Source organism: Scyliorhinus canicula, chromosome 13 (genome assembly GCF_902713615.1).
Source record: "Scyliorhinus canicula chromosome 13, sScyCan1.1, whole genome shotgun sequence".
Lineage (NCBI taxonomy): Eukaryota > Metazoa > Chordata > Chondrichthyes > Carcharhiniformes > Scyliorhinidae > Scyliorhinus > Scyliorhinus canicula.
In genome coordinates, this window is record NC_052158.1 from 83,390,165 (window position 1) to 83,402,621 (window position 12,457).

The 12,457-nt window shown below is 43.0% G+C and overlaps 1 protein-coding gene across 5 annotated transcripts in view; it reads right to left on the reverse strand.

Moving 5' to 3' along the window:
* Positions 1–5,319: 5,319 nt before the first annotated feature.
* The window catches only part of cab39 (calcium binding protein 39), an 80,926-nt gene continuing 73,788 nt past the window's right edge, over positions 5,320–12,457 (reverse strand). For all 5 annotated transcript variants that reach the window (XM_038815063.1, XM_038815064.1, XM_038815065.1 and 2 more), the window contains 2 exons: positions 8,887–9,030; positions 5,320–8,346 (listed from right to left, as the gene is read on the reverse strand). In XM_038815063.1, the coding sequence (XP_038670991.1) occupies positions 8,158–8,346; positions 8,887–9,030 (333 nt within the window). In that variant the 3' untranslated portion in view covers positions 5,320–8,157. The remainder of the gene's footprint in view (positions 8,347–8,886; positions 9,031–12,457) is intronic.

A 12,457-nucleotide genomic window follows, 5' to 3' on the forward strand; every position in this document is an offset into this window, starting at 1 on the left:
TGGATTGGCCACGCTAAATTGCCCGTAAATTGGAAAAATGAATTGGGTACTCTAAATTTTAAAAAAAACATTAAAAAGGTAATTTAGAGGTGAGAGAGAAAAACAATTAACAATATGCAAAATAAATCAGAATTTTCCTTTTATCATCTTAGTGGAACTCTAATATTTGGTCTCCTTAAATTTGAAAGGTTTTATAGGAAATATGAGAGAAAACCTGGCTGGACAAAGGATTGAAGTAATATCACAAGATCCCAAGAAGCCCCTTGTGATTTTAAACACTTTAAAAGTCAACTTTTAGCACAGATGCAATTATTTTGATATTTAATATACTAGAACAGTATTAAAACAATTCCCAAATTCATTAGGGCAAAATGGAAATTTTAAGCATGGCAGTAAAAAGAGAAGATGTTCCTTAGATCTCAAGTATAACCTATCATTCTACTCGCCATTCTACTTTATGTTTTGCATTAAAGCTCCTTTGCCTCACTGCTTTTGTGAAAACCCATATTTTATATTTTGAAAGGTGCCCATTTTGAACCCAAAAATGAAACTAAGACAATTCTGGAAAGGGGTGGGGTGGTGTTAATTGATCTTCTTGGATATGACATAATTTCAGAGAAGTTAAACTCGGCTGTGGTTGCCATACCAAAGAAAACTGACTGGTGTCATCTCGTCTGAGCAGACAATTCAGAATTCAGAATTTGTGTGAAGCAAATCAGCAAAAGCTCTCTATGAATAGATCAATTTTCTGTTTGGCAGGAAGAAGAAATTACAAATCCAGACACACTTGGTAAAATCATGTGCAAGTGAGATGAAAGGGCCTGATGTCTAAAAGCAATGTGACTTACTGAGGCATGCCAAAGAGCTGAGTGTTTGTATTAGAGAACCAGACCACGAATAATCTGTGTGCAGGTTGGTCAGTTGAAAAGGAACTTTGGGAAGCTGCACTCTCAGCACTGTTATGACCAGTGGGAAGGAGTTCATGGACATGAGCCTGGTCAGCATTAACTATAATCAGGAACCTCTGATAGAAAATGTCTGCCAATGGGAAGTGACTCGAGAGCCACATCATCGAGCGGGAAAAGCGAGACTTCCTACTTGACCGAGGCAGAGTTGGAAAGATGTGAGATGCATATGGTGCATATTTGTATGGGAAGTGATGAACGTATTTGTTTTTTTTTTAATGAACATTTTATTGAAGTTTTTTGTGGCATTATAACAGCAGCAATATAAACAATGTACGTGAGAATATAAATATAATGCAAATACCACCTCCCTCCCCAACAGGTCCCACCATTAATTAACCCCCCCACCCCACCACGCTGACGATTAATTTTCTGCAAAGAAGTCGATGAATGGTTGCCACCTCCGGGCGAACCCTAACAGTGACCCTCTCAAGGCAAACTTTACTTTCTCCAAACAGAGAAAGCTAGCCATGTCCAACAGCCAGGTCTCCGACTTCGGGGGTTTGAGTCCCTCCAAGCTAATAGTATCCGTCTCCGGGCTACTAGGGAAGCAAAGGCCAGAACGTCTGCCTCTTTCACCTCCTAGATTCCCAGACCTTCCGACTCCCCGAAAATCGTCACCTCTGGACTCAGCGCCACCCTTGTTTTTAATACATTGGACATGATCTCAGCAAACCCCTGTCAAAATCCCCTAAGCTTTGGACATGCCCAGAACATGGACATGGTTCGCTAGTCCTCCAGCACATTTTGCACACCTGTCTTCCACCCCAAAGAATCTGCTCATCCGGGCCACTGTCATGTGAGCCCTTTGAAAGACCCTGAATTTATTCAAGCTGAGCCTGGCACAGGTTGCGGTCACGTTGACCCTACTCAACGCGTCCGCCCAGAGGCCCTCATCTATCTCTCCCCCCAGCTCCTCCTCCCACTTTCGCTTCGGCTCCTCAGTCTGCGTCTCCTCTGACCCCATAAGTTCCTTGTAAATGTCAGAGACGCTCCCCTCTCCTACCGATCCTCTGGAAACTACCCTGCCCTGAATCCCCCTTAGCAGCAGGGGTGGGAAGGTAGATATCTGCCTACGCAGAAAGTCTCGCACCTGCAGATATCTAAATTAGTTTCCCCTCACCAATGCAAACTTCTCTCCAGCGCCCTCATACTTGGAATGCTCCCCTCTATAAACAAGTCTCCCATCCTCTCAATCCCCGCTCTCACCAAATTCGGAACCCCCTATCCATACTCCCTGGGAAAATCGGTGATTATCACAAATTGGGAACCAGACCGATATTCCCACTGCCTCCACGTATCTCCTCCATTGCCCCCAGACTCTCAGGGCCGCCACCACCACTGGGCTGGTGGAGTACTGCGCCAGCAGGAACGGCAGAGGCGCAGTTATAAACACCCCCAGACTGGTGCCCTTACAAGAAGCCGCCTCCATACGCACCCATGCCGAATCTCCCCCCCCCCCCCGCCCGCCCTCTCCCCAACTCTGCTGAAGCATTACCCTCCTCACTCACGGGAACTTGCCACCCCCGCCCCCCCCCCCAATGAAGCCTGAAATAACTTTCTTGACCTGCTTAAACAAAGGACTGTGGAATAAAACAGGAATCTCAGGAGGACCATCATTTTCACCGTTTGGACTCTCCCAACTAGAGACAACGGGAGCGCATCCCATCTCCGGAAATCATCTTTTATCTGATCGACCAACCGGGCCACGTTCAATTTATGTAGCCGGTCCCAATCCCACGCTAGTTGAATACCTAGGTACCTGAAACTGACCCGTACCAATATAAACAGCAGTTCCCCCAGTCGCCTCTCCTGACCCCTCGCCTGGACCGCAAACATCTCGCTCTTCCCCATATTAAGCTTATACCCAGAGAACCGGCCAAATTCCCCTAAATTCCCAGGATTTCTTCCATCGCCACAATTTCCAAAATGATCCAAAACATATAGTAGGTCATCCGCATAAAACAAGACTCTGTACTCCACCCCCCCCCCCCCCCCCTCCCTCCGACCAGCCCCTTGAGGCTCTCAGAGCAATTGCCAGTGGCTCTATAGCCAGCGCAAACAGCAGTGGGGAGAGGGGGCATCCCTGTCTCATCCCCCGGTGGTCTAAAATAGTCCGAAGTCGTCCCGTTCGTCCGTACACACGACACAGGAGGATCAATGTATTTGTAATGACACGACACATATAGTAGTTGCAGAATAAGTCATTGTTTAACGTCACCCTCGTTTAATGTTGCTCGCCATTTTAGCATCGTCAATGGGAGCCTGGAATGAGTGTAGCAAGATTTGTTTTAACATTGTTTCCAGTAAGACCTGATTGGGACCATTTAACTCCCCACACCTCCTAGTTGCAGCCTCTCCTTCCTCCTCCAGCAGGGCATCCGGGTTGCCCCGCCCTGCCACACCCTCTGACCAAAGAAACCTCCCACCTCCTCGCCCACCTTTTCATTGCTTCCCTGTCCTGGACCTGGGTTGCCATTTCAAGATCCAAATCCAATTCAAAACTAGAGCTCCAGTGTGAAGTGCAGGTCTCAGTGGTGTAGAAGTGCCTGTTGAGTTGGGTTTGCTACAATCTGTGTTTATTTCAAATGCTCCGGCCTTTCTGCTCTTCTCCTTGCAGTTAGGAACATTTAAAATATACACAACAGTGGATTGTAGCAGCTTCAGCTTCGCACTTGCACAACATTGGAGCTCCGGCTTTGAATCGGATTTGGAACTTTAAATGGGAACCCAGGTCTGGAGAGGGAATCAAAAATAGGGGTCAGGGTGGGATAGAAGTGGGAAGTGGGGGAATGAAGGGGGAAGGGTTCAGGAGTCCAGAACCATCACAGAGTTAGTTTAAAAAATAAACATTATCTCATTTACCAACGAAGAAATTTAGCAATGTAAAACATTTGAACGGAGATTAATTATTTTATCTGATTCAGGTCCAGGAGAACCAAACTAGTTTTAATATTGATTCAATGCTTCACAAAGTTGTTTTATTTAAAAGTCTTGATTTTCAGGAATGCCATCCCTACAAGTGAGGACTTAATGCAATGACTACTTAAAGTAAAATTTATCTTTTTATCTGAAATAGTTAATGACTTAAGTATGTTGATTTCGGTTGTGCTTTTTTTTTAAACAGGAAACGTTTACGAAAGTGAAACCTTGTCAATGGGTTTTCTTTCCGTTAATTTATTTATTTTTATTGTTCTCCACAATACTGGTTTGACTAGTGACTTTTCTGAAACATTTTACTGCCACAGAAAGTTATGGTATGTATTGCAGTCCACACAAGTAGTCACTTCCACAACCATAGCTCGGCCTATAACGATCTAATGTTCCTTGGAACTCGATTCAGACAATTTGAGGTCAGGGTGCAGTTAACTTAAAAATTGGGGGAGGCTTTGTGGTTCTGCCATTGAAAAGGAAATACTTGAAAAGCACAAAACACTTGGAAGACAAAATATATTTTCTTGCTACCATGCTACAAAATGAGTTGAGTGATGCGAAATGTTCTTAGATGTTTTTTCCTGTCAGTGTTCTTATTCAATACTAGCTTGGGGTCAATTTCAGGCACTGTTGATATCAACTGAGCTAAAGCGGCCTGGTGGCGCAATGTTTAGCACTGCTGCATCACGGCACTGAGGACCTAGGTTCGATCCCGGCCCCGGGTCACTGTGTGGAGTTTGAACATTCTCCCCGTGTCCGAGTGGGTTTCACCCCCACAACCAAGATGTGGAGGTTAGGTGGATTGGCCACACTAAATTGCACCTTAATTGGAAAACAAAATCACCTCATCCAACAAGGCTTAATTTTTAAAAAAAAAAGTTTTTCTATAACACAAATAGTCTGTAACAAGTTGTACACCTGCAAAAACTGCAAGTTCACCCTGTAGAGATTTCTCTGCTGAACTGCTCTTGTGGAGCCAATTTCACACAGTAATGATGGCAAAGGTTGACAGTTCCACTGTCATTATGATGAAAATTCAGTGTTGTAACAACATTGGTTGTTAATGGAGGAATATAGAATGCTATTTTGGTGCAGCCTGATAACCAGTACCAAAAATGGACTCAAAGGTAGAGTGACCACAGTTGAATCTGTCTCTGGTGTCCAAATCAGCTATCTTTGTCACTGCATGATGTTGAAGCAACCAGATTCTTTTTCCACATCATATACCTTGGATTAGAGGCAATCCTTTCTTCAACTTGAGGAAACCGCTCAAAAGGCTGAAAATATACACATTAGACATTCAAGGTGGCAGACAGCTCACCTTCAGCATTCAAACTTGCAGTTTAGTGATGACTAAACAGCACTCTTCTTCAAGCATAATCACATCATTAAAGCTCAGAAATAAACACACAAACATTTGTACATTTAATCAAAATTTATTTGCATCCTTGGGGCCAGTCAGATCTTCTGACATTAAATTATGTTTTTTAGGGAAACAGGACATGTTTAGCAAGATTTGCTATCTTAAAAGCAGTCCTAATTATTCAAAAACTGTGTTCACACCCTGCAGAAATATCTTTGGGGGGCAATGTTTCATCGTACTTGAAGACTCCAGTGCAACAGCTCCATACAACCCAAGATTGCAGCATCATTTGAGTATATATCGCTTTCTAACACAGCTTACAAATGTTCTAACCATACACATGCTATCTGAAAGGTTCATATATTTGGCATCTTCCTAAAGTGACCTCATGCTTTAATTTTCAACCCAATTATAGTAAGGATTACACAATATATTATTACTCAGCAATGCATAGATTCCAATTCTCAATATGATGACATACTTGCAAAACAGCCAGTGCAAAAACTAAAATCTTTTTGCTGAGTTACACAGCTATCAAGTGATGCATTAGTTACAGGAAAATAATCCCACAGGGCATTTTCAATGAAACAAAAACAACCGTTCTCAGATACAGTGAGGATTGCACACGTATCCTTAACAAGTTTCTACTTGCATGAACGGAGGTGGCTAAAACTATATATATTATTGAATGCAAACCTAAGTAACCAGGTGTAAAATGGAAGGAGTATGGATGAGACAAGTTTCAGCCAAGGGTTGGATTTTGCCAACTCCTCTCGGACATTGAAAACCACGACAATACTTTCCTGACGTTGCAGTGGTCAAGTTGTTGAAATATTTTTTGATATGATTTAATGAATATTCAACAAATCCAATTCTGACAGTCACTCCACAGGAATTTAAAATATTGACTCATTTGTTTGATATGGCTAAGTTCACATTCGTGAATCTCAATTCAATATTTCTACAATTAGTATAAAAAAGGTCACTTCGCCACTTAACATGCAATTGTCATCAGGAAAAAGCAAACAGAGTCCAGGTGGTTTTATGATTATTTTTAAAACTAGTTTTAAAAAAGCATGTGGGGTAGTTTTATATTGACATTTGGATTAAGTGTGCAGCATTTACAATATACGGAAAGTATCACCTATCAGAAAACACTACAAGCAAAGATGTTCTTGAAAATTACACAAAATTTTCTCTAAATGTAATCTGATTTAAGTTTCATAAATGTAGAACCCTACTGCACTGGAATCTAAAAGTACATTTCAAGGCAAGATCTGAAAATTATCAACTGGATTGAAAAGAAACAGCAATAGATTTATTAGATACTACCATTTTTTTGGTAAGTTTATATTAAGGACACATAAGCAAAGAACCTTTCTGCAGGCTTATTTAAGCCAATTTTAAAAGTCCCAACTCTGGTAACTGAATGTGTAGCGCTTACTATTAGTGAACATAAATCCAGCATCTTGTGGGGTTCCAGTTTATACATTAGCCTATCCTGATCACAGCAGCCCATTAGCAAATAGCATAAATACAGAATTGGCTTCAGAATGCTTTCTACTGCAAATATTCATCAGCAATTTCATGTGATCAGCAGAAGGATTCAAATAACATCAGCATTCATATGTAAAACTCAATATTAAGTAAATAGTTAGACTAATACAATAACATTCTTCCGCTGTACAAATTAATCATTTTTAGAACTGAGCGGCCTAAAAGTTATGTACAAGGAACCAGCAAATCCTTCTAATGAAGTGCAGAGTTTCCTATTTGCTAAACAGAAAATCAGAATTAAAATTAACGTAACTAAAACATGTTTGAATGTGTATGTACTTTCAATTCTTGTAAATCAAACTGCCTGCAAAATCTATAAATCAATTAAAGGCCTATGTACATTCTTTTTCACCAATAAGACTAACCCCTTCCCAACAGATTAATTCTCCTGAAAGTTACTTAATACATCAAGGGGAACAATCACATTCCTTTAAAAAAAAAAGCATCATCTACAATTCTTTGCCAGCATTCGGAATTGTGTACAACTATGCAAAGAAATCTAGCATGTAACACTACATTCTGCAATTGTGGGAGGGGAGATGCAGCATTCCGTCTTTCGATTTTATAACTGATAAGTTTCCAGGTTTAAAAAAAAAGATGTCACAGGTGGAACATACGATCCACTGGGAAATCTGCTTGCAAAACACAAAGGAAAAGAATCTCTGTCACAATGCTGCAGCCAGTATTTCTCAAAGGCAGTCGTGCATAGCTTTGCATCTCGGAAAGAGAATTCTATCCAGTAATTGATTTCTCTCCCCAACCCACATTACGATCGAGTTTGCTTTTGAACCATTTTGTGAGCAAATTATATTAAATTACTTCTGAAAGCATACACCATAGAAAAATGTTCCCAACTGAATTAAATAACAAGTGATGCATTACATTCATAAAGAAAAAAATGATATGGAGATCCAGCACTTTAATCCTCATGACTATGGTGTATGTTTTTATTTAGACAGGTGAAATCCATGACAAACTCACAGCAGTTTACAAGTGGATTAAAAACCAGACGTGCAGCCTCAGTTTTACTGTTCTTATCCTTTATCAACCCACTTTAATTTCTAAAAACCTGCTTACATAAACCAAGTACCCTCTTCACCATAAGATGGCGAGTTTACATTGAAGTGACCTTTTTGTTATTGAAACAGACAAAGTCCATGTTGTGCTCTAATACGCAGGAAAGCAGCAGCTAAATTTCATCTTTGACTTCAAAACAAAAAAACAAAAACCGTTCACTGGACAGCAGATTAGCAGTAATCCATAAGAATCAAATAAGGGTGCTTGATGTTCAATAATAGACAACAGTCGCTTAATTCTGTTCTGTTTTATAACACAGCTTTAGGATTCCTGCGGTGCCGGTCTCTTTAGATCTCTGATTTGTTTGACCAAGTAAGTCTTCTCATCATTGAATTGTTCATCTTCGGTCCTGTCATTCTGGAACTTGCTGAGAAACTCTATTAGTTTGGTCTGGTTTTTCAGCAAGATATCCAGAATTGGCTGAGTCTTGTTGGGATTGGCCACAAACACCTAGAGAGAGGATAGACATTACATTTTTGTAGGACCAGCTCTTCAATATGTAGATACTGACTTTAAAAAAAAAAGCCTGAATCATAACACAACATCAGTGCAATCACTGACTATTTTTGGCTGGTAACCAAAGAGCACTGTTGAATTAGGTACTGTCTCAAAAAGTACAAAAAAATCTAATAATATTAGGCATGCTTGTAAACATAGTTTTAAAAACTATGATAGTTAAGTGCTAATGCAAAAACTAACTGACCTGCAACATCCAGCCAATAAGGAAATATTTTCTTAAGAAATGGATATTACAATGATATGGAGAAATTTTAACGTAGCTCATCTGTGTTATGCCCCAACTAATTTCACTTCCCGTTCAACTTAGCGGAGTGAGGCACTGAACTGGGTATTCCACCCCATCTCATGGAGTTTTGATAGAGTCTAGTTTTTCATATGGGGCTAGTTTAATGTATATAGCTAAGAAGCAAAAGATAAAAGTGTCTTGACTGTACTTTCAAGTCTCTGCAGACAAGTTAAATGTTCTAATACCTTAAATACATGGAAGGCCTCAAACTGAATGTTGCGGCTTTTGTCTCGCAGCAGATTCATCATCAACTTCAAGTTCTCTGGTTTGCTGATATACTTTGTCATTATGGTGAAATTATGTCTATCGAGTAGAAGCTCCCCAAGTAACTGAATAACAGTGAATATTTACGGTCAGTCATTTTAATAGAACAAATTGCACTGTAAATACAGAAGTGTTAAAAAGGCTTCAATGTTTATAACAGTTCCAACGCCCTCATTACAAAATGATTTCTGAAATCTTAACTTTTAAAGCTGGTGTGCAGCAAAAAGACAGCATTATCCCAAAGAAATAAATGTATCTTTTACTGTAAGTCAGCAAAGCAACAACTTTCAGCTGAGCTTAACCTCATCCAATTGCACATGTAAAAAATGCAGCGGCGCAGTGGTTAGCACTGCTGCCTCAAGGCACCGAAGACCCGGGTTTGACCCTGGCCTCGGGTCAGTCTGTGTGGAGTTTGAACATTCTCCCCGTTTCCACGGGTCTTGCCCCCACAACCCAAAGATGTGCAGGGTAGGTGGATTGGCCACAATAAGTCGCCCCTTAATTGGAAAAAAAAAGAATCAGGTACTCAAAATTTATTTTTTAAAAATACTTCCACCCACCATCCCCAAGGGACCACCAGTACATCTCGTAAACCCACTTCTAACTTTGTGGAATGAGATCTTTCAGCAATTCCCTTGCATTTTCCAGATTCAAATCAATTTCATCCTCAGTTTGTTCTCTATTCCCTAGCGACAAGAAAGCAGAACTGCGCTCAGTGCAGTCTTACTTATTAGATCAGGCACGTTTGCTGGGGGAGCTGGAAGGCGAGCGGGTGGTGAAGATCAAGGAGAAATGGGAAGCGGAGTTGGGAATGGAGATTAATAGGGGAGTATGGAGTGAGGCACTGCGTAGGGTAAACGGGACCTCCTCTTGTGCCAGGATGAGCCTGATACAGTTTAAGGTAGTGCACAGGGTGCATATGACTCGAGTGAGAATGAGTGGGTTCTTTCAGGGGGCAGCAGATGAGTGTGAGAGGTGTGGGCGGGGGCCAGCGAATCATGCGCACTTGTTTTGGGGTTGTGAAAAATTGGGAAGATTCTGGGCGGGAGTGTTCGCGGTCTTAGCCAGGATAGTGGAGGAGGGAGTGGACCCGGACCCTTTGGTGGCAATATTTGGGGTTTCAGAGAAGCTGGAGCTCATGGAGAGGAGGAAGGCCGATGTCATGGCCTTTGCCTCTCTGATTGCACGGCGAGGAATTTTGCTGGAGTGGCAGTCAGCATCACCACCGGGGGTTTCAGAGAAGCTGGAGCTCATGGAGAGGAGGAAGGCCGATGTCATGGCCTTTGCCTCTCTGATTGCACGGCGAGGAATTTTGCTGGAGTGGCAGTCAGCATCGCCACCGGGGGTTTCAGAGAAGCTGGAGCTCATGGAGAGGAGGAAGGCCGATGTCATGGCCTTTGCCTCTCTGATTGCACGGCGAGGAATTTTGCTGGAGTGGCAGTCAGCATCGCCACCGGGGGTTTCAGAGAAGCTGGAGCTCATGGAGAGGAGGAAGGCCGATGTCATGGCCTTTGCCTCTCTGATTGCACGGCGAGGAATTTTGCTGGAGTGGCAGTCAGCATCGCCACCGGGGGTTTCAGAGAAGCTGGAGCTCATGGAGAGGAGGAAGGCCGATGTCATGGCCTTTGCCTCTCTGATTGCACGGCGAGGAATTTTGCTGGAGTGGCAGTCAGCATCGCCACCGGGGGTTTCAGAGAAGCTGGAGCTCATGGAGAGGAGGAAGGCCGATGTCATGGCCTTTGCCTCTCTGATTGCACGGCGAGGAATTTTGCTGGAGTGGCAGTCAGCATCGCCACCGGGGGTTTCAGAGAAGCTGGAGCTCATGGAGAGGAGGAAGGCCGATGTCATGGCCTTTGCCTCTCTGATTGCACGACGAGGAATTTTGCTGGAGTGGCAGTCAGCATCGCCACCGGGGGTTTCAGAGAAGCTGGAGCTCATGGAGAGGAGGAAGGCCGATGTCATGGCTTTTGCCTCTCTGATTGCACGGCGAGGAATTTTGCTGGAGTGGCAGTCAGCATCGCCACCGGGGGTTTCAGAGAAGCTGGAGCTCATGGAGAGGAGGAAGGCCGATGTCATGGCCTTTGCCTCTCTGATTGCACGGCGAGGAATTTTGCTGGAGTGGCAGTCAGCATCGCCACCGGGGGTTTCAGAGAAGCTGGAGCTCATGAAGAGGAGGAAGGCCGATGTCATGGCCTTTGCCTCTCTGATTGCACGACGAGGAATTTTGCTGGAGTGGCAGTCAGCATCGCCACCGGGGGTTTCAGAGAAGCTGGAGCTCATGGAGAGGAGGAAGGCCGATGTCATGGCCTTTGCCTCTCTGACTGCACGGCGAGGAATTTTGCTGGAGTGGCAGTCAGCATCGCCACCGGGGGCAGCAGCATGGTTGGGTGACCTGATGACTTCCTGAGGTCAGAGAAGATAAAGTATGAGTTAAGGGGCTCAGCAGGGGAGTTTGAGAAAAGGTGGGGGATGTTTGTGACCATGTTTGAGGAGCTGTTCGTCGGGGGGGGGGGTGAAAAAAAGAGAAAATCTGTACAAACTGTATAGTTGATTGTTGGGAAGAATGTTTCCTGGGGTGTTTATTTGCTGTAACCTATTTTGATACAAGTTTGAATAAAATGCGTTTAAAGAAAGAAAAGATCAGGCACGTTTGATGGTCAATTCAGTCACTTGGATTGAGGTAAACCATTACGGTGGCTGAGTGAAACCTTTATATACTGGAAAAAAGCAGCTAACACTATCATATATCATTTCTGTCCTTACAAATAGGAATTGCTGTCGAAAGAAAACATAGGAACATTTGAACAGAGTATTGGTAATGATTGGTTTGTTACTGGTCTTGGTTGCTGTATTAGCTTGATGTAATGAGGTTATGGTCAGGGTATTGACTTTGACAATCATACACAACTGGAAAGATCAGCTAACGAGATAATTCACCATCACAAACACGCAGCTTTTAACTTTTCCCCCGAGGCCACTTTACCATTCTCAGAACATAGAACATACAGCCCATCAAGTCTGCACCGGCCCACTTAAGCCCTCACTTCCACCTTATCTCCGCAACCCAATAACCCCATCTCACCTTTTTGGACACCAAGGGCAATTTATCACGGCCACTCCACCTAACCTGCATGTCTTTGGACTGTGAGAGGTAACTGGAGCACCCGGAGGAAACCCACGCAGACACAGGGAGAAAGTGCAGACTTCGCACAGACAGTGACCCAGCAGAAATCAAACCTGAGACCCTGGCGCTGTGAAGCCACAATGCTAATCACTTGTGCTACCGTGCTGCCCCAATTACGGATTAAAATCAGAAACGTCTGCAGGTGCACCAACAAATACCATATAGTTTAATTAGGTTAGGCACTTTATGTCTGTTAGAGTAAAATGGCATTAAAAATATCACATAAGTGCTATGATATGGCCTTCCTGATGAGAACTTGGGCAGAAGCCCCCCCTTGCATTACCTGCCAATTTTGAGAAATGTAAATA